The 22,458-nt window shown below is 40.9% G+C and overlaps 2 protein-coding genes across 6 annotated transcripts; both read left to right on the plus strand.

Moving 5' to 3' along the window:
* The first annotated feature begins 5,478 nt into the window (after positions 1-5,478).
* LOC139062567 (zinc finger MYM-type protein 1-like) lies at positions 5,479-17,519 on the plus strand. Of its 5 annotated transcripts, none has more exons than XM_070543812.1 (5): positions 5,479-6,766; positions 7,805-7,953; positions 9,722-9,817; positions 11,350-11,507; positions 12,644-17,519. In XM_070543812.1, the coding sequence occupies exon 5, from the start codon at positions 14,237-14,239 to the stop codon at positions 15,710-15,712; it is 1,476 nt and encodes a 491-aa protein (XP_070399913.1). In that variant the 5' UTR covers positions 5,479-6,766; positions 7,805-7,953; positions 9,722-9,817; positions 11,350-11,507; positions 12,644-14,236; the 3' UTR covers positions 15,713-17,519. The 5 variants fall into 5 exon arrangements, 2 of the variants coding, with proteins under 2 accessions (XP_070399913.1, XP_070399914.1); XR_011516124.1 differs by lacking the exon at positions 5,479-6,766 and adding an exon at positions 6,782-7,342 and having other exon boundaries at positions 12,644-12,925; XM_070543813.1 differs by lacking the exon at positions 5,479-6,766 and adding an exon at positions 6,782-7,342.
* Positions 17,520-18,428: 909 nt separating this feature from the next.
* LOC129155786 (nucleolar protein 58-like) lies at positions 18,429-19,594 on the plus strand. The gene is made up of 3 exons (XM_054735524.2): positions 18,429-19,177; positions 19,284-19,358; positions 19,462-19,594. The coding sequence occupies exon 1, from the start codon at positions 18,429-18,431 to the stop codon at positions 19,008-19,010; it is 582 nt and encodes a 193-aa protein (XP_054591499.2). The 3' UTR covers positions 19,011-19,177; positions 19,284-19,358; positions 19,462-19,594.
* The last annotated feature ends 2,864 nt before the right edge of the window (positions 19,595-22,458 follow it).

A 22,458-nucleotide genomic window follows, 5' to 3' on the forward strand; every position in this document is an offset into this window, starting at 1 on the left:
TATACAGCCTGTCTAAACACGAACAAGCCTGCATGTCTGATTACATTTCAGAATCCCTTATGTCCGGAATCATACGACCATCCACTTCTCCCCTGGGTGCTGGATTCTTTTTCGTGTCCAAGAAGGATGGTTCGCTCCGCCCCTGCATTGACTACCGTGGTTTGAATCTGATTACAGTTAAGAATAAGTATCCACTACCTCTCCTATCTTCCACGTTCGAACCCGTAAATGATGCTTCAATTTTTACAAAATTAGATCTGCGCAACGCCTACCATCTGGTCAGAATTCGTGAGGGTGACGAATGGAAAACGGCATTTAAGACACCGTTAGGTCACTTTGAATATCTTGTAATACCATTTGGTCTCACCAACGCACCTGCTGTGTTCCAGTCCCTAGTCAACTCCGTGTTGGGCGATTACATTAACCAGTTTGTGACAATTTACCTGGACTACATCCTCATTTTCTCCAAAAACTTGACTGAACACCGCCAACATGTCCGCGCGGTGCTCCAGCGCCTCCTGGAGAACCGGCTGTACGTTAAGGCTGAGAAATGTGAATTTCACGTTCCTTCAGTAAAATTCATAGGTTTTGTACTAGAACATGGGAAATTAAAGACTGATCCTGATAAGATCGCTGCTGTCTCGTCCTGGCCCACTCCGACTACCCGTAAGCAGCTCCAGAGGTTCTTAGGTTTTGGCAATTTTTACCGCAGATTCATTCGTGACTACAGCCGGATAGCACTTCCATTAACCCAGCTCACCTCCATCAAGAGACCATTTCTATGGACTGAGGAGGCTAACCAGGCTTTCCTTACTCTGAAGGAGAGATTCGCTCAGGCACCCATACTCACTCGCCCGGATCCATCAGCTCCATTCACCATGGAGGTTGACGCCTCTGACACCGGGGTTGGAGCCGTCCTGTCCCAAGTTTCCTCCTCTGATCAGCTTCTCCATCCCTGCACTTTCTATTCCCGGCGCCTTTCCCCAGCCGAGCAGAACTATGACGTTGGTGATCGGGAGTTGTTGGCGGTGAAGCTGGCTTTGGAGGAGTGGCATCACTGGTTGGAAGGAGCAGAACACCCGATTACCATTTGGACAGATCATAAAAACCTATCATACCTGAAGGAGGCTAAAAGACTCAATCCCCGTCAATCCCGTTGGTCCCTGTTTTTCTCCAGATTTAACTTTACCATCTCTTACAGACCCGGTTCAAAGAACGTTAAACCAGATGCCCTGTCTCGACAATATGCCTCTGACAGAGAAGTAGAGTTTTCCACCATCATCCCTGCCTCCTGCATAGTCGGCTCTATCACATGGGACATTACCAACAAGGTCCTGGAGGCCCAACAGCAAGAACCCGATCCAGGTACCGGTCCCCCTAATAAGATTTTTGTTCCCACCAGCACCCGGGGTCCACTCATTCACTGGGCCCACACCGCCAAGTTCTCTATTCATCCAGGTCTGGGGAGAACCATCTCTCTAATCAGAAGGACATTTTGGTGGCCCTCCATGTACCGGGATGTTAAGGAGTATATCAGTGCCTGTCAGGTATGTGCCAGACACAAGTCTAGTAACCAGCCTCCTCAGGGTCTTCTCCAACCTCTGCCTCTGCCCCATCGACCATGGTCTCATATAGCCCTGGACTTCGTCACTGGTCTCCCTCTGTCTAAGGGTTTCACCGTCATACTCACCATTGTCGACCGCTTCTCAAAAGCCTGTCATCTGGTTCCCCCTAAATCCCTTCCTTCTTCTACCGAAACAGCCAACCTGCTCATCAAACACCTTTTCCGCCTGCATGGGTTACCCAGCGAGATCCTCTCTGATCGTGGACCCCAGTTCGTTGCTCAAGTATAGACTGACTTTGCTAAACACCTGGGAGCCAAGGTTAGTCTCACCTCTGGTTTTCACCCTCAGACTAACGGGCAGGTGGAGCGCATGAACCAGGAACTGGAAGCTATGCTGCGCTGCATCTGTTCCTCCAACCCTGCCGGATGGAGTGCGCAATTACCCTGGGTGGAATACGCCCATAACTCCCACACGTCGTCATCCACAGGTCAGTCTCCCTTTGAGGTCTCGCTTGGGTACCAACCCCCTCTGTTTCCCTCCGACTCTGCTTCCTCCACCTCAGTTCCTCAGTTCCTGCGCCGAGCCCGCCGCACATGGAATCAGACCCGTGCAGCGCTCCAGCGTACCGCGGAGCGTAATCGCTGGATTGCTGACCGCCACAGGCGGCCTGCACCCACCTACACTCCGGGTCAGTTGGTCTGGCTCTCTTCCCGGGACGTCAAGGTTCGTGGATCTTGCCGGAAGTTCTCTCCCCGCTTCCTAGGTCCTTTCCCTGTGGCCGAAGTTCTGGGTCCGGTCTCTGTCCGCCTGGAGTTGCCCCCCTCCATGCGGGTGCATCCGGTCTTCCACGTCTCCCTCCTCAAGCCGGTGGTGTCCAGCCCTCTGTGCCCTCCTGACGCTCCACCTCCACCTGTCCGCCTCGCCGACGGGAGTGTCGGTTACCGTGTGCGTCGCATCCTGGATGATCGACCGCGGGGTCGCGGCCGGCAATTCCTGGTGGACTGGGAGGGCTACGGACCCAAACACCGGCAGTGGGTGCCTGGATCGATGATGTCTCCCTCATTGATGACTTCGAGGCCTCCCGTGCTTCCTCCTCCTCTGCCTCCTCCTCCTCTGCTGGGCCGCCGGGTGGCGTCCCTTTAGGGGTGGGGGTGGGGGGGGGGGTGGGGGGGGCACTGTCACGGTTTGCCTCCACCTACTGGTGGATCTTCTGTTTTGTGTTGCAGGTAGGCGCGGCAGACGGCACACCTGTTGGGAGTTTGACTAATTGAGGGACAGAGGATTTAAGGAGCGGTGTGACTCAACTCCAGTGCCGGTTGATACTCTCACATGGGTAGTCTCTAGCCTCTGAACCTGCCTGCTTGTTTTGTGATTCCATGATTATAACCTTGAACTCCGTTCCAGTATCCTGTTCGTGCATCTCCTACCTTGCCTGGAGTTGTTCCCACGTCTCGCCGCTTAAAGATCCTCTGGACTCCTCTCTCCACGTCTGCCCGCCTGCCTCACGCTCTGAACTCCTCATCTGGTCCAACCTTCCTCAGTTCACCTCCGCTCTGGTTCCGATTCCTGACCGTAAGAACTCTCTCAGTCACAGACTCCTGTCCCCTGGTTCTCTGGTTCTGGTCTCGCTCACCTTCTGCTTATTTCCCCGTAGATTCCGGTCTCCTCCTGATCCTGATCTGAAGCAGCGCCTTTAGTTTAGTTTTGCCTATTCTGTTATTATTTTCTCATTGTAAATAAACCACCATATTTTTACTCACCGACCCTCTGATGTGATTCTTCATGTCCTGGGTGAAAGCTCTTACCCACAGCATGACAATAGGAGCAATAGAAATTATAATTAAAAATCAGACAAGCATTGTTTCTAAAAACTGAAAAGGTGTAATATGTAAAGCAGGTAAGTAGTAAGGTTTAATATGTAAAGCAGGTAAGTAGTAATCAGTAGGGGCCATTTTTGTGTCACTAGGGTTTACAGTGTAGGAGCTATTGAGTTTTAAAAATTCACCAAAAACAAATGAAGCTTTAAAAAATTGCTTAAAGGTGTGGTATAGAAAGCAGGTAAGTGGTGATCAGAAAGGGGCATTTGTGTGTCATTAGAGTTTACAGTGTAGGATCTATTGAAATGAGAAATTTTTTTTAAAATGTATGAAAAATCAGAGAAGTATTTTTTCAGAAAAGTAAATGTTGTAGTATGTAGAGCAGGTTTGTGTTGATCCTCAGGCATGATTTTGTGTCACTAGAGTTTACAGCAAAGGAGCTATTGAAATTAAAGAAGTGGTAATGGCCCCCTCAGAGTCTTACTCCACCCACGTATCAATTTTAAAAACTGCAACATTAGTAGACGTTGCCTGGAGGACCGAGAGGGCGGAGCCGCGGCAGTGACGAAGACGATGGCTAACTAGACGATGCTAGCTCCCTTCACTCTGAGCAGTTATTAGAAGTGGAGGACGTTTCTCCCCCTCCTTACTCAGACACTCGAGAAGAAACGGACCGAGTCTATTTGGAGGAGACAAGCGGACCTGAGCCTTAATGTTTTGAGCTTGTGAGTTGCCTGAAACTAGCGGAACCGACCCAACAGAACCAGCTCTGAATGGTAAGTAGCCGTTAGCCATAGCATTGGATTAGCTGCAGGGTTTGGCTCCACGGCCCTAGAGAGCTAGTATTCAGCATATTTTAGAGATTTATCTGCTTCAACACACCTGGATTTAGTCAGCAACAAATAGCTGAGCTGCTTAACAGCCAATCTAACCTGTTAAAGCAGGAAAACCACTGAAACTTGCTGGATTGCAGCTCTTCAGGAGCCCTGGGCTCAAGTTACAGTCTGCTGCGTAGAAAGTTATGAAACTACCCCATGAGAAAATTATTCTGTAATGTGTTCAGCCCACTAAAACTGCCCTGATTTCATTATTTATTTACTGATACTAGCTGCTCTTGGTCAGAGGCGGCGTTACCATTAGGCAAAGGTAGGTGATTGCCTTGGGCCTCAAAAACTTTAAGGGCCCCATGATGAACACTTAACTAATATGTTTAAGGTATTTTTCGCTCTGAAACGAGTGAACCCTGTCATTGTAAAAAGCATTGTAATGAATTGGTGTGAGACTGCTTTCTGTGAAAGTGTTTCAATGTCCCCCGTTACCCCAGCTACAATGGACTATTCCATCCACGTGTTACGATGGTTACGGATCAGCGGAGCTGCGGAAGCGAAGAAGTGGATGTTTGAGAAGAAAATGAAGCGAAGCTTTCCAAGTGGGTCTGAAAAACGTAAGAAGCAGGAAGAGAGCAAAAAGTTTGTGTCAACCCTGCCAAAGGTCACAGATTTTTTTACGGTGCTACAGCAGAGACAGAGTACCAATGAAAGTCGCAAATTTAATGCGGCAAATTATCAAGAAGCTGCCGCTAGCATTAGAGCTAGCAATGCTAACACTTTTAGCGAAGCTGAGGAGCCTGTTGCTGGAAGCTCAAGTTGCGGGGATGGGGATAATAAAAGGACCTCTCGGCAACTCGTGAGTATCAGTCTTCCTATTAACCAGTGTGCTATACTCGAAGATGACCCAGCACTCTGGCCAAAGGAGCTGACAGACAAAGAGCGCTGCTAAATACCCTTACCAAAAAGAAGTACACTGAAGTATACTTGAAGTATACTAAAAATGAATACAGTATACTTCCAAGTTTACTTTCAATGTACTTATCAGAAGTATAGTTATCCGAGTACATTTTTTAAATACTACTAAGTATACTTTAATACATACTTACATTAAAGTTTACTTACATTTAGACTATACTTGTACTTGACTTTATCAGAAGTATATTTCACCAAGTAATGTATAAGTATACTTAATATATATATATATACTTATATAATATAATAAATATCTAAGTATATATATATAATATATATATACTTATATATGCGGCCGTATGTTTTGGACATATATATATATATATATTTGGAACTTTTTATTTTTGAATTAGAACAACAACATTTACATGGAGATGCATTTGAGTTTCTTCTTCCCTTCTCCAGGGCAGTGTTTCCCTGAACAAAGTTTGAATTTCCTTGTGGCCATAAGATCTATCCAACTTAACCAAATCACCAATCAGTACATATAGTTCTGACAAGCTTTCTCTGTATTCATCTTATCTGCTCTCTACTACATTCTACATTTTACTTTGATCTAGCTAAATAACTCACCCAAAAGACAAAAATACATAAATAAATAAAAAATAAAAATTAATAATAATAATTTTCACATGAGAGTACTATCTTTCCAACATTTGTTTTATTGGTTCCCAAATTTTTTCAAATTTCCCTAGTCCCAGTCATAGTCTTGCATTAATTTGTTCCATTTTGTAGACCTGTCTAACTCTGTCTCTCCACTGTGCCACCCTTGGGGGTTCTGTGTCCAGCCATAAAACTGTAATACACTTCTTGGCAGTCATAAGCAGAATTCTGATTACGTATGTCTCCATTATGTGTGTATGATTTTTGGTACAGCATTCCCAGTACAAACCATTTTAACTTAAATTGTAATTTCACCTTCAAGGTTCTTTCAATTTCTCCCTAACACCTTCCCAGAATGGTATGAATTTAGGGCAGTCCAAAAATGTATGTGAAAAGTCTCCCACTAGCCCGCATTTTCTCCAACATAAATTTGAAACATTACTATTTAGACATGATAAGTGGAGTTTTAAAGCATGCATCTTCACCTTCCATTCAAATTCCCTCCAAGACGGACTATTAGTTAATGGCCTGCTTCAAGTGTTTCCTCCCATTCCTCATCTGTTATCATTATGTTCACTTCCAGTTCCCATTTTTCTGTAATATCTATATTCTTAACAATCAAATCCTGTTGTAAAGCTTTATATATTTTGAAATCAGTCCTTTTTGACATGTCCTTTCTGTTTAACATAATCACTTCCTCCATATTAAGTTTATCCTTGCTTGAAACTTTGCCTTATTTTGAAATAACTACTCTGTCTGTCTGTCCTAAATAACATATTAAGCATGAAATTACGAATTATTGTGAAATTACACGCACAGGAAGTGCTTTTATTTTGTAGCATTTGCTCAGTCAGCTCTGGAAGCTTCTCAGCAGACAGAGAAGAAGAGCGAGGGTCGGAGGTGCATTAACCGTCGGAGGTCGCGCTTCTGTTCTGCATCTGCACTTGACAGTCACTGGTTCTGCACCACTGAGCTAAATGTAAGTAGCCGCCATAAAAGTTGCTTAAATGTTGTAAATGTTTTTAAGACGGACATGGTGAGTAATGTTGGCCATGTAGCAAGCTAATATTGCATGAGTTAGCTGTGTTATTAACTTTGTGTGCGACTAAAGTCCGTTTATTAAATTAAATGAGCAGCGCTATCTCATTATTAAAGGTTAGCATCACTTTAGATACTTTTTTATTAGACTTCTAGAGACTTATTCCCTCCATTTTTGTCCCCTCCATCGTAATTTTTTAAACGTGACGTTCTGAGAAAAAAATAAAAGCGGGAGCTCAGCGCCACCAAGTCAAACTTAAACGTCCACTTATTAAAAGTAAATGAGCAGTGGTCTCTTGTACAGTGATGAAAAAATCAGTCTGTGTTGTAAACTATTTCCCCGTAGCACCCGTGCGATAGCTTTGCAAGCAGCCTGGTTTTTTAACCGTAGAAGAGGATTGTGACTGCAAGAGATGAAGCGGTGCTGTATCTCATGCTATGTTCCCTCCTTCCCTCCATTTTTGTCCCTTCCACAGTTTTTTTAAAAGGTGATGTTCTGAGGACAAAAAAAAAAACAGTAAGTTCAGTTAGCTCGCGGGAGTTTGTCAGTTTTTGTGAAAAGTTTTATTTAATACACGCATAGACATACAAATTTTGTTAATGTTTTTATCATCAAATTAACGTGCTCAGTTGCACATATCTTGAACCGCAGAACGCTGTTTCTATTAATTTCACAGTATTTTTGTGTTGTAATTTTGTCCTTACTGTACGCTGTTACTCCAGATTCTTTTCTTCAAATTTTATGTTTTTAGCTTTGTGTGGATAAGTCAAATTACACTTGAATCTCCACACACACACACACACACACACACACACACACACACACACACACACACACACACACACACACACATATATATATATAATTTAGATGATTTAGCTTCATATATAGTGGAGGACTGCCTAAATTTTGCAGACTAACACAGATCTACCTTGTGATTCACAATGTTTTCTCTACTGATTATGCTTCCTGGTGTAGATGTGCATTCCTATGAGCTGTCAGCCACACCGGGAAGCCTGTCTATGAATCTGCAGTCAGACTTCAATGATCCAACCCCACTCTCTGCACACAAGATTGATGGCATGCTGCTGTTGACCCCCAAGAGGTTCATACAAGTGAGACCACTGGTGAGTAATTCTCACAATCTGCATTTTTGATGGCGCATCCTAAATAACATGACTATATATGTATGTATGTATATATGTATACAGATTAGGGCTGTCGCGGTTGAGGAATTCCCCCTGCGGTGAGTCAGGGCAGCTCAATATTGCGGTATGCGATATTATTGCACCCCGTTTTTATTTATGTACTTAGCAAATTTGTTTGTTGATTACTAAACTCATGTCAATATTTCCTTTGAAACATTGTGCTTACACATTTAAAACATGTTAGAAAACTACATGGCCATTTTTAACACTTTATTGAATGCAGATCGAAGGGCAGTTACGGCATTTTCTGACTGAACTTAAAAACAACATTCAGGAGGTTTAACTTTGAAATGCAAATTTGGCTGCAACATCTAACAGAAATAAAAAAGTGCCTGTTTTGTTTTGTAGTTTAAAATAAAGTATACAAAATGAGATGTCCTAGGCACTGTCATTTCACTTTCACACACAAGAATAACATAACTCGGTCATGTCCTTGTTATGCGCAAGGAAAACCAGCATGTTAACCTTATGCGGTTTGAGAGAGGATCTGAGAGGGGTGACAACATTTCCAGCGACACTAAAAACCCTCTCGGATGGTGCGCTTGTTGCGCAAATACACATGTACTTACGTGCAACTTTGGAGAGCAATAGAAATCTCCCATGTTTGTTGCGCCACCATGTCAGAGGGTTTTCATTAGGGTCAATGGGTTCCTCCTGCAGGTAGCAAGTGAGCTCCAGCTCGGCTCTAACTCTCTTCGGGACGGTTACAGATGACGTGCTTGTCCGTGACTTCAGCAGGTCTCCAAGCGTTTTTTTCTTTGCCGCTGGTGGCAGCACTGCCTGCTCCAAGGTCTCCGGCTGGGCTGCAGCTGACGCACTGACACCGCTCCCTCCATCTTCCATGTGTACTATCTCCTCGATCAGCACGGACTTTACCTCTCAGCATGCGCTGTCGCGAGATTTAATCAAGTGCGGTAATGGCGGTGGCACGTCCTGCAGCGCGGTGGGTTTCTTAATATCGCGATATTTTCTTCTTGCGGTTACCGCGACAGCCCTAATACAGATTTGTCTTTTAAAACTGGTGAATATACAATTTACAGGTAATGCCTTTATGCTATGAGTATTAGAGCCACTGATGGAAAAAAAATGTAGAATTTGAGAAAATAAGTCATAAATCTGAGTTTAATCTCAGAGTTCTGACTGGTACCTAAAACAAAAAAAAAAGGGAAATTGGGGAAGATTATGAGGGGGGATCAGAATTCTGACTTAAATCTTAAAATTCAGGCTTTTTTTTTTGTTCGTTTGTTTTGATTTTTTTTTAACAAAAAAAATTCCTAAATAGTTTTTTGTTTGTTTGGTTTTAGGTTCATGAAAAAAGTCAGAATTCTGACTTTAATCCCAGAATTTGGAAATTATCTGACTTTTTTTCTCAATTCTTTTCCTTTTCTTCAGTGACTCTAATACTCTTAGGCAATAAGGCAGTATTAGGGCCACTGAAGGAAACAATTGAATACTGAGATAAATGTCAGAGTTCTGACTTTATTTATTTTCAGAATTTTTTCTTCTTCAGTGGCCCTAATACCCCTCCGTATTATGTAATGCTAAACACTTCAAATTAACTTTTGAATTCAGCAGTTTATCATTGGATTTAGATGCAGATATCACTGTCTTGGAAAATTGGTCAGAGCAGTTTGGCATTAAGTTTGATTAGTAAACTTTACAGTATTTACACTCTTAATCTTCTTAGGAATTACATGATGTCCACACAAGGCGTACCACTGTTCTCCATGCCCTTCCTGTCTATCTACGTGAGGAAACCTCTGGATTTTTGAGGACATGTGTGGTAAGTCCCAGTATTGTAAATTTGAACAAATCATTCTATTTATTTATGCATAAAGACATCACAAGGACAACGCACATGAACATTTTGGAAAATGTGCCATTGTTTCAACTACAAACCTTTGGCAAGATGTTTAAGCCTGCCATACACGAGTGCAATCAGCTGAGCAAACGGCCTCGAAGGACTGTTTGCTCAGCAGATTGCTCGCCATGTGCGCCTGATTTTCACTGAGTTTTCTGCCTCACGAGACGCTGAGGTGAATATCTCACCAGTTAGATATTTTGCGCCTCACAGGGGTAAAAATTTGCTGTGTGTGCATTACTGAGCTGCTGGCTGAGCTGAAATATTCTAGTGGCCAATCAAAGCACTTTCTCCGCTCACATGACCCCAAGATGTATTCAGATGCAGCCCCTTACCTTGTCTGCATGTCTGAAAAATAAACAAAATGGTACCTTGTGGATCGATGGGCCCACTGTTTCCATTACCCTTTCGGAAGGATTCTGGGTCTTCCAGGTGCATCTCTTGGAGTAAATTGGCATAAACTCCTTGCCTGGTCCATCTTTCCAGCTACTGTAACCATATTTTCCTAACCTTGAAATGCCGGTGGCGGCGACGTTTCATCAACAAAAACGGATAGGCATTTCCTCCGTTTCCAGCTCTGTCTCTGTGTTGTTTCTTTTCTGACATGCAGACAGGGGGCTGCCATCTTGGGGTCATGTGAGCGGAGAACGTGCTTTGGTTGTCCACTAGAATATTTCAGCTCAACCAGCAGCTCGGTAATGCGCACACGGCGAGTTTTTACCCCTGTGAGGCGGAAAGTATCTTAACTGGTCAGATATTCACCTCAGCGTCTCGTGAGGCGGAAAACTCTTGTGAAAATCAGGCGCACATGGCGAGGTATCTGCTGAGCAAGCGGTCATTCGAGGCTGTTTGCTCAGCAGATGGCACTCGTGTGTGGCAGGCTTTAAGGCACTGAGAAAAATCAACAATCACTGCAAAGAATTCAAGTAGCTTTCATTAGCATAACACTGGCACACACTGAAGCCATCTCACTTTATTCGTAAATGAGAGCACAAAGCAACAGAATGAACAGGAGTAGGGCTGGGCGATATGGCCTAAAATCAATATCACCATATATTGAAGATCTCACCTCGATAACGATAAGTAGGCAATAACTACAGGAATGCGTAGCAACAATATTTGTCCACTAGATGGGGCTGTCTCATGTATTACAATGACTAAAATTGTACATGACTCAAGATGCTACAGCTTCTTAAAGGGACATAAATGTGGCCAACTTACACATCTTTTCATTTTTTTTATTATCAGATTTATTGACATGGGAAAAATTATCTGGATGAGAGACAAGAACTTGGATAACGATAAATCTTTGACATGTTGCCCAGCCCTAAACAGGAGTCTATCAGACTGCATTTATTGTTATTTACATGACAATCTACTGAAATAAAAATGGCCACAGTCAGAGTTTCAGTTCAAATGTGATTAGTGTATGATCTCCCTTTCATTTTTGTAAGGATGATACCAATGAGCCGGACCTCGGATGCAGCAGTTGTCCTCCTGACAACCATCACAGATGATGCCGAGAGTCCAGTTACGTACGACCCAGTGAGAATCTGTTATCCTAGAGGGTGATGTGATTGTCAACCTCTCCAGCCTTCCTGATGCCTTCCTGGTAATGTCCGGCCTCATCTATGCCTTACATCTAGATTATCCGAAGGGACTGACCAACACATTTGAGTTCACGCAGAAAATCTTACTTGGTCTTGATGAGTCTAAACTGTCACCCACGCTGCAGAGTCAAAAATGACCTGATGTTACATGTGTAACTCAAAATCTGAAAGAGTGGTGGATTCAGATGGCTCACTCTGTTAGAGCATTGTCCACATCCACAATGTAATTTACTATTTGTCTGCTCTTTAATTGTTGATGTTAAAGTAACACACCACCATTTGGGCAAATATGTTCATTTTCCACTCCTCCTTGAGTTAACCCTCCCACTGTCCTAATGGGTAGGACCCCGCGAGGAAAGTTGACCATTGAGCAGGGTTGATGGTTCATCCTTTGGGTCCACGTGGCAGGGGTGAGGTGGTGCTCACTCCTCACCCCGTCACGTGGACCTCAAGGGATAAACCATCAACCCTGCTCAATGGTCAACTTTCCTCTCGGGGTCACCCATAAAGACAGTGGGAGGAACAGTTGAGTTTTACCTTTTCTCTGTTCGTCCAGCCGTTCTGAGTCTGGCAACTCTCATTTGTGGCTTTAGTTTAGCGTGAATAATTGAATCGGATTAGCCCATTAGCATCTAATGCTAATAGGCTAATCCGATTCAATACTCAACTGGTTTTATGCCAAATGGCATAAAGTACTCACTGTCTTACTTGATAGTGGTTAGTGTAATTCATATTTTGTTAATGTTGAATCGATGTGCATTCTGATGTTGCTTTAAACCACCTACTCAAAGAAAGTCTACACACTGCTGTTGTCCAGTTTTCAAAAGTGTGAGTTTGTAATTGTTTCTTTCAAATTTTGTTTTATTTTCTGTTTGAGTTGGCTTAATCGGTAACTTTAATTTGATCATAATTTGAAAATATATTTAATATAAACTCCAAATATTTAAGTTTATTTATGGTCTGATATACTCAAATATCTGAGTTTATAAACTCAGAAAATATGAGGCAACTGATTGCCTTACATTTTTTGAGTTCTGCCTACTTATTCGGGTTTACAGTGTACGAACTGTAAAGATTTTGTGGTGTCAGAGTTCACCTAACAGTTCAAGTGTTCATTTTTTGCTTTGTGTGTTCACAGGGCGTGCTCAGTTGAAGTTTCCATCTCTGCGCGTTCAAGATGTAAGAAAAATAACACGAAAGAAATGCAACAATGAAAACTTCAAAACGGCATCAACAACCAAGCAAGTGGATCCATAAAATGGACTGATTTTTTAAAGGCATTTTTAAAAAGTCTTTCAAAATGGACAGAATTAACGCGTCATGTTCAGAACAGTTTGCGTTCTCATCTTTGATTAATCCTGGTAAACAGGTCTGTTTTTGTTCTGTTCTAATTCTCTCTGTTTAATAAATTTAAACAGCATGACTTAGCTATTTTATTTACTTTTTTTTCTCTGCATAAAGACGAAGTATCAGTAAATAGTGGAAATTAAACGTATTGGTAGTAAGCAAATAGCAGATGTTAAATGTTACTTGCAGTATGTGTTTATAGAAAAAATAGAGATACTTAAATGTACTAAAAGAATATTACGTCAAGTTTACTGTAAAGTGTACTTTCAAAACTATAAGTATACTCAATTATATAAGAAGTACACTACAAGTAAACATATATTATTACTTTAAGTATAATTTTAAGTATACATTCAAAGAGAAAAGTATACTCAATTATTTCAGAAGTACACTACAAGTAAACTTATAATGTTACTTAAAGTTTATTTTTAAGTATACTTTCAAGCGCAAAAGTTTACTCAATTTTATTAGAAGAAAACTTATACTGTTACTTTTAAGTATACTTTCAATGAGAAAAGTATACTCAACTATATCAGGAGTACACTACAAGTAAACTTATATTGTTACTTTTAAGTATACTTCCAAGGAGAAAAGTATACTCGATTATATCAGAAGTACACTACAAGTAAACTTATAAGTATACTTCCAAGGAGAAAAGTATACTCAATTATATCAGAAGTACACTACAAGTAAACTTATAAGTATACTTTCAAGGAGAAAAGTATACTCAATTATATCTGAAGTACACTCCAAGTACACTTGTGAGGTTACTTTAAGTATACTTTCAAAGAGAAAAGTATACTCAATTATATCAGAAGTACACTACAAGTAAACTTATAAGTATACTTTCAAGGAGAAAAGTATACTCAACTATATCAGGAGTACACTACAAGTAAACTTATATTGTTACTTTTAAGTACACTTCCAAGGAGAAAAGTATACTCAATTATATCAGAAGTACACTACAAGTAAACTTATAAGTATACTTTCAAGGAGAAAAGTATACTCAATTATATCTGAAGTACACTCTCAAGTACACTTGTGAGGTTACTTTAAGTATACTTTCAAAGAGAAAAGTATACTCAATTATATCAGAAGTACACTACAAATAAACTTAAATTATTACTTTGAAGTATACTTGCAGTATACTTCAAGTATACTTTTAGTGGCCCAATTTAGTCCCAAGGAGTATACTTCTAAGTAAACTTTAAGAACAAGTATGCAAATAAACTTCTGTACACTTAAGTATACTTGAAATTATATACTTAAAGTATACTTCTTTTTCGTAAGGGTAGTGCAAAAAGGACCAGTTAAAGTGAAGGACCAAAGTTTTCCCAAAAATCTAGAGGGGCGCAGATTCACAGTTTCTAATTGTTACCTACAAATGAGGAATGGAGAAAAGATTGCCAGGTCCTGGCTAATGTACAGTGAAAGCACGGACTGTGTTATGTGTTTTTGTTGCTGCTTGTTCAGAGACAGAGACAAAATCACTCAATTAAGTGGGGATGGTTTCAATAACTGGAAAAATGTTGCAGCCCATTTGAAACAGCATGAAAGATCTACTGAACATATCACAAACATGCAAACCTGGCATGCACTGTTACATAAACTACAAACAAACACAGCTATAGATCAGGTGAACCAAGATCTAATTGCTTTTGAAGTTAATCGCTGGAAAGAGATTTTAAAACGATTACTTGCTATTGTGAATCATCTAGCAGAGCGCAATCTTGCATTTCGTGGACATTCAGAAAAGTTGTTCGAGTCTGGAAATGGAAATTTCCTTGGGCAAGTGGAACTGATGGCTCAGTTTGACCCTGTCATGCAAGATCATTTGAGACAAATACAGAAAAAGGAGATCAGTGACAGCTACTTCAGCAAGGACATTCAAAATGAGCTTATTTCCCTTGTTGCAAAGTGCACAACTGATGCAGTTGTAGAGAGAATAAAAAGAGCCAAATATTATGCAGTAATTATGGACTGCACCCCAGACCTCAGTCACAAAGAGCAACTGTCAGTGGTGCTACGAATCGTAAACTGTGAGCTCTCAAAAGGTGTCTCTGTTCATGAGCACTTTGTTGGTTTTCTTCAGGCACACGATACAACTGGAAAAGGTTTATGCGAGTCATTTTTAGGCCATCTAGAAAAGCTTGACTTAGATCTATCCAACTGTCGAGGGCAGTCATATGATAATGGAAGTAACATGCAGGGGAAAAAGCAGGGAGTCCAGAAGAGAGTGCTGGAACTAAACAGCAAAGCATTATGTGTCCCATGTGGAAGTCACACATTGAACCTTGTTATTGGTGATGCAGCCAAGTCATCTCTGACATCCATCAGCTTCGTTGGTCTATTACAGCGGCTTTACACTCTGTTCAGCTCCTCTGTTCATCGTTGGACCATTCTGAGGGAACACGTCAAGGACCTTTCAGTGAAGGCGTTATCAACAACAAGGTGGGAGTGTCGGGTTGAAGCTGTTAAGGCTGTTCGCTACCAGCTACCTGAGATTCTGAAGGCACTGACTGCTCTTATGGAGTATGCAAAAGAAAAACGGGATGCTGAAGTTGTTTCAACAGCTGGAAGCATCTATCAAGAGATGAAGAGATGGCCTTTTCTGGTGAGTACCATTGTGTGGTACAATGTTTTGTTCCAGATAAATAAAGCAAGCAAGATCTTACAGAGCCCCAAAGTTTCAGTGGAGACAATAAGGAATGAAATCACAGCAGTGACAGATTTCCTACAGGATTTCAGAGAATGTGGATTCAACTCTGCTAAAACAGATGCCAGGGAGATTGCAGAGAGGATTGAAGTGGAGATGAACTGGCCAGAGGTGCATCAGAGAACTAAAAAAAAGACAGTTTGAGTATGAGGGAAGAGAGCAAACCCAGCTAACTGCTGAAGAGCGCTTCAGAACCAGTGGCGGCTGGTGAAAAATATTTTTGGTGGGGCTGTGCTATTTTTTATTTTTAAACAAACTTGTGCTTTCTGCACAACTTCACTATTTCCTGAATTAAGCACAGCTCTTTTATTTCCTGTCTTAAATCATTGGACAAACTGATTAATCCAGGTGTGTCTGACTATTGGCACGCTGCCTTGCGGACCAAGGTTGAAAAATACTGCATTAAATTGCACATAAAATAACATGACCATAAATGGTAAATAGGCAATGCAAGAGGCAAGTAACAAAAACATTTTGTTTAATTTCAACATTTGAGTGAACACGAAAAATTATGAGCAGGTCACTGTTACAGTAATGGTAGTAAACACCACTTAGACAAAATGCCAGAAATTTACACTGTTAAATATTTCTGGAGTGTTGTGCCAAGGTCAACTTTATACAAAGATCAAGTGGATGCATTTGTGTGTGTGTGATACCTCATTTGTACAGAAATTTTGCCCTTCTGTCCTTCTGAGTGGCAAAGCTCTCGATTAGCTTTTTATTGAAGTCAGGAATGTTTGTGACAAGCTTTTTTTCCATGGAGAGCATGGCAAGAGCATTCAGCCCATCCTGTGTCATGGTGTTCCTCAAGGAAAGTCTTAATCCTCTTTAAAGTAGATAAATAAAAAAACAACAGATAAGTACATAGGAAACACTTTCATAGGAAATATTGTCATCAGTATCCTCTTACAAATGTCATATTTCCCAGTTTTTGGGACAATAAAACATTTCTGATTCTCAATCAGATGTTTTTACATTTGAGGTAAAAACATCTAATTGAGAATCAGAAATGTTTGATTGTCCCAAAAGCTGGGAAATTTGTTTGCTGCAGCAGAAGTGTAACAAGTAAAATGGAATCAGATTGATGAATGTACAAATTTACATGAAATACACATTTACGTGATTAAATATGTATAATAAGTATGTGTGTTGAAATTAGTTTTTACAGTTATTGCACATTAAACATGTTATTAAACAAATGTCCCGGTTTGTGGGACAACCATGGATTTCTGACTCTGATTGTCTTGTTTACAGAAATGTAATGTACAGCTTACCTCTGCACCCAGCTGCTGTTCTCCCTGTCCAAACGTCCTCCGTTTCTTTGTTGGCTGTTGCTGCACTGATGCGCTGCATTCCTCAGTCAGAGAATGAATGGAGTCCCCAATGAGACACAAGTTCCACATCCACCTTCTGTGGATCCCAGCCGTTTTGAATAACAAACACAGAAAGCAAAATAACGCATTAGCGTGATTGCATCCAGCTAGCCACTGCTTCCTGGTGTACCAATTTTGGGAGAAGCGTCGTGTGTACAGTTTACCTCTCTCCTTCTCCTGCTGGCTTATCTTTACGTCGGGCTGATCTGGTCCAAGCTCTTTGACATTAAGTTTTTCCACCATAGTTCTCCTCTCGAACGGATACTGGAGAAGAGACCGAACTGAATTCAGTGGCTGCTGAGATCCGGTATCCATGTGGTTGTAGGCACACTGGCGTCCATGTCTACGTCTGCGTCATGACCGTCACGAGTCACGACCAAAAACGTGCTGGAGTCGAGACTCTCCGAGTTTTACCGAACACCAACGAAAGCCTTGGCGGTAGCTCTATCGCCCATCATGCTTCTGAAACAACGTCGACGCTGATTGGATACATTCCCATTCCTACCCTTTGATTTTCTCGTCAGCAATTGGACAACTGGTCCCGTCTTGTTTGGGCGATTGAAAAACAGCACACAGCCTCCACTGCTCGGCAGAGACCGGCAGAGACCAATATATATATATATATATATATATATATATATATATATATATATATATATATATATATATATATATATATATATGATTTATTTTTGTTATAAAACACACAATTAACTTAGAATATGTGATTATTGTTAATTTTATTTATTTATTTTTAAAATAAAAATTAAAAACACAGGGGAAACTGGGAGGGCGGCGCCCTATCCCCCTCTACTGGCCAGCCGCCACTGTTCAGAACAGAGTTTTTCCTGCATCTTGTAGATACAGCACTTGTCACTTTAAAGGAGAGACTTTCACAAATGGAAACCTTCTATGAGTTGTATGGGTTTCTCTACTCCACTGAGACAATGATAAAAACAGTGCAAGCAGGGAGACTGGATGAATGCTGCCACAGGCTGGAGCAAGCAATGGATGATGTTGATGCAGAGGACCTAAAGCTCGAGATACAGAGCGCAGTTAGAGCCTGCTGGGGTATACCCCAAACATATCTCATCACCATATGAAGCTCTTGATTACATATATAATGAGAATATCCTTGACATCTATCCAAATCTGAGTATAGCTCTTAGAATTCTACTTACTCTCCCTGTGACAGTGGCTTCAGGTGAGAGAAGTTTCTCTGCTCTAAAACTTATCAAAACATACCTCAGATCAACTATGTCACAAGACAGGCTATCTGCACTTGCTGTTATCGCCATTGAGCGTGATGTCAGGAAATCACTGGATATGGAATCAGTGATGACACGATTTGTGGAGGCCAAAGCTCGCAAAGTCAGATTTTAGAAAGGCTCTGACATAAAAATATACTAAGAAAAGACAGAAAACGTGGAAATAAGAGGCAAAGGAAATCTACAAAACTCAAGAAACAGGGAAAGGAGAGAAACAAGATGATTAAAGGAGCAGAGGAGGAGGAGAAGAGAAAGAAACTATCTACAAAGCTCAAGAAACAGAGAAAGGAGAGAAACAAGATGATTAAAGGAGCAGAGGAGGAGGAGAAGAGAAAGAAACTATCTACAAAGCTCAAGAAGCAGGGAAAGGAGAGAAACAAGATGATTAAAGGAGCAGAGGAGGAGGAGAAGAGAAAGAAACTATCTACAAAGCTCAAGAAACAGGGAAAGGAGAGAAACAAGATGATTAAAGGAGCAGAGGAGGAGGAGAAGAGAAAGAAACTATCTACAAAGCTCAAGAAGCAGGGAAAGGAGAGAAACAAGATTATTAAAGGAGCAGAGGAGGAGGAGGAGGAGAAGAGAAAGAAACTATCTACAAAGCTCAAGAAACAGGGAAAGGAGAGAAACAAGATGATTAAAGGAGCAGAGGAGGAGGAGGAGGAGAAGAGAAAGAAACTATCTACAAAGCTCAAGAAGCAGGGAAAGGAGAGAAACAAGATGATTAAAGGAGCAGAGGAGGAGGAGAAGAGAAAGAAACAAAGCATTCAAGGGCAAGACAGAAGAGAGAGAGAAGGAAAATAAAAGCAAAGGTAGAAAATGGTAACTTTTACATGGTTATGTAATTTTTTTCTGTATCTCCATATTTAACCATTTTGTCTTATGCTTTATTGCTTCCTTTAGTGAAAGCAGACCAACTAAGGCAGGAGATAGAGGTGTTTCACCAGAGAAAATGAGAAAGAAGAGAATAGGTGGGTGGGCAACAAATCAATACAAACATGAATATCATTATTTTTGTACAAATGAAATTATTTCATGCTAAATATATTTGTTAAACACATTCTTTTTTCCATTCAGATGCAGTTCCAGAGATTCTTCACATCAGTTCCATCCAAGACTGGACCAGTGAAGAAGTTATTCATTCTTTTTGTAGTAAGAATAAAAAAACAAAAATCAGAACAGCTGTGGAGGGCCTCATGTCTTTGCTTGCCTTGGGCCCCCAAATTGCTAAATCCGCCCCTGCTCTTGGTCGTAGGTGATCCTCTGGTGTCTGCAGCTGGTCTCCTCTGCTGGTGTCGTCAGGATCAGGAGCTTCCAGAAGAATGTGCCTTTCAATGACTCTTTCCCCCTTATTTGTTATATTAATTAAATAAATCTCAATTAATATATTTCCTGTTTTTGTTCATGTCCATAAATACTTAAACATGCTTCAAATTAAAACAAGCTTTTAACAGTTTAATTCATCACAATAGAGCTAGATAAACATGCAACAATGTGATAATTCAATTAATGTAATTTATAAATATCCATTAAAATATCAAAACTGGAATCAAAATGAGATATTTGGCAGCACAAAAGACCTGTCAAACACAATATTTATTATAATAATTGTAGGCAGACAGGAGACAGAGCTGATGGAGGTTCTCAGTCATCGAAGGATGGCTGAAGGCTTTCCAGGAACAGGAGATGTGGTGTTGTCTCTTCTCTCTCTATTCTGCCAGATGAGCTGATAGGTTACAGGTGTGTGAGGACATCCTCATGCTGTCATAACCAGATGACAGGAGTTATCAGGTGATCAGCCAGGCTAATGATGAGATGCAGAAAGAAAACAAATCCAGGACAGTGTACAATAATCTGTGGTGTTGCTCACCTTATGTGCTCTTATAGAGTATTAACGTGTGCCTGCATGGTGTAGAGTCTATATTTTGCTGAGTGTCCTGCAATAATGCAGGTTATTAGTTAATTTACTTTTGATAGCAAAAACAAAATATTTAATGTAAAAGTTATTTACCAGGTGAATCAGCTCACACGTCACCACCAAGTGTCACAGGGCCAGAATCAGTAGCCTCCTTCATGATGTCATGATGTAATCACATACTTATTTAATTGTTAATATCTTAAAAATTCTGAAATGTTTTAATTTTTTTTACCTTGAACAGTTCACTGAGCTTGCACTGTCACTGAGGTGGAAGCTGGAATCAACAGCAGACACCTCACATCTTGGTCTTTTCAGGGGTGTGGACGCTGCTCTGGGACTTTCTGGAAGATGAATTTCCATCATGGTCCCCGTGGGTCACCAGACACACTGCGGCTGTGAGCTCTATTCTGGCTGGCTATGTAAAAAACAAAGAAGTAGCACATTTATAAATGTTTAAAAGAGCATAAAATCACGTGTAACAATAATCTGTAAAACAACTTAAAACTAGAAGGTAATAATAAAATGTTTACATAGAAGATTATTAAAAATAATTCACCTTTGCTACGCCGGTAAGGCTTCACGTCAGCCTGGACAAGTACATTCTGACAGCCAGTGTCTTGGGTAGATTTAGCCTGGAAAAAAATAGAAGCACATTGTTGTTGGAGTTTATAAAGTCAGATAATATACAAAAGAAACATATAGGCGCTTTATAACATTCCTAGTGTTTGATCGTTATTATAACGTAAAAGTCAGTCACATATGATGTGGAGAGCCTGAAATGCGACCTCCTGAGCAGAATTCCTCACGGAACCGGGTCACAAGCTGAATTTCACGCTGTAATGCTGTCTGTCCACTAGTGCTGGGTCAGAGCCACTGTTGCAGAATTACCGACTGACACAAAAACAACCCGAATTTTCTCCGAGCCTGACCGTTATAGTCATGTGGACCGTTTCGTCGGCCAGGGCTTCGAGATATGTTCCGATTCGCCGCTGATTCTAACCTTACATCCCGTTCCACATTTTGTGAACTTGACAAATCTGCCCGAAGGCAGTGCAGGCTGATATTAGCTAAAGGAAGTGAACCACGTCTCTCAAACTTTGCATTTAGGTAGGGACTTGTCTTTAGAAGATGTTAAAATTTTTATTTAGCTTACTCACCTCGGACTGGAGCCCGCCGTGGTGGGGGAGCAGAGTCGGTGGGCTGCATCTAAATCGCGGAAGAGCCACGGTGGGCACAGCCTCCCTCTTCAAACGGAGACGTGCAGAATCGTGAGTAAAATGCTGGTTGCAAACTACAGCACCAGGCGGGAGCTGAATGTTTTCCAGACACCGATTGCGCGCAACCACTGGCGCCTAATTTCTAAGTCCAGCGGAAAGGAGTGCAACCCCACAGAGCCACCGCAACCACACTACACTACACCTTCTCACCATACTAACACGATATGGAGCACTAAACCCAAACTACTTTCCTAATTACACTAACAGCCAAACACTAACTAAACTACAATATCCAACAGCCAAGCTAACACTAAATAAGTATGTATAACACTAAAAGCTACGCTAAAGACTAGGATATGCTAATGCTATTTGCTAATGCTGAACTACGGCTAACCTCCTACACTCGCTTGCAAATCCAACTCCCAACTCGCCGCAAGGCCTGGCCGAGACGCTCGATGCTTTTATAACTTTGACACAGAGCTGCTACGTAGTACTCTACTGGTTTACGTAATATCTTACTCTTTAGCCATTGGCTAAAATTTTTTCAAAATGACTCAAATTCTATGTTTTAAGCTGGAGGTGGCACTATACTGTGGTATTTAGGCAGAATTTTTAATTTTTAAAGAAAATGCACCAAAATGCTAAAATAATGAATAAACACATTTAAAACACTATTAGACACTCATTTATACAGTTCATTAGCAAAAAAAAAGTTAATTTAGACGTTACTTGCTCTTTAAAATTATTTAAAAATTCATGAAAATTCAGGGAATTATTTTTCCCTAAAATAAAAGTTGTAATATGTAGAGCAGGTAAGTGTTGATGAGCAGACATGATTTTGTGTCAGTAGAGTTTACAGTGTAGGAGCTATTGAAATTAGAAAGCTTAAAACATTTATGAAAAATCTGAGAAGTATTTTTTTCCAAAAAGTAAAAAGTTTAGAGAATCAGAATCAGAAGTTTTTATTGCCATATGTGTGCCAAGTCACAACATTAGGAAATTGCTGCGGTATTTTGGTGCAAAAGGTAAGATAGTAAGAAAAAAAATTTAATTAAGAGATAAGCAAATATAAGAACTAATAAAACACTCATGATAAAATTATTAGTGTAAAAAGTGG

This window comes from Nothobranchius furzeri, chromosome 13, assembly GCF_043380555.1.
Source record: "Nothobranchius furzeri strain GRZ-AD chromosome 13, NfurGRZ-RIMD1, whole genome shotgun sequence".
Lineage (NCBI taxonomy): Eukaryota > Metazoa > Chordata > Actinopteri > Cyprinodontiformes > Nothobranchiidae > Nothobranchius > Nothobranchius furzeri.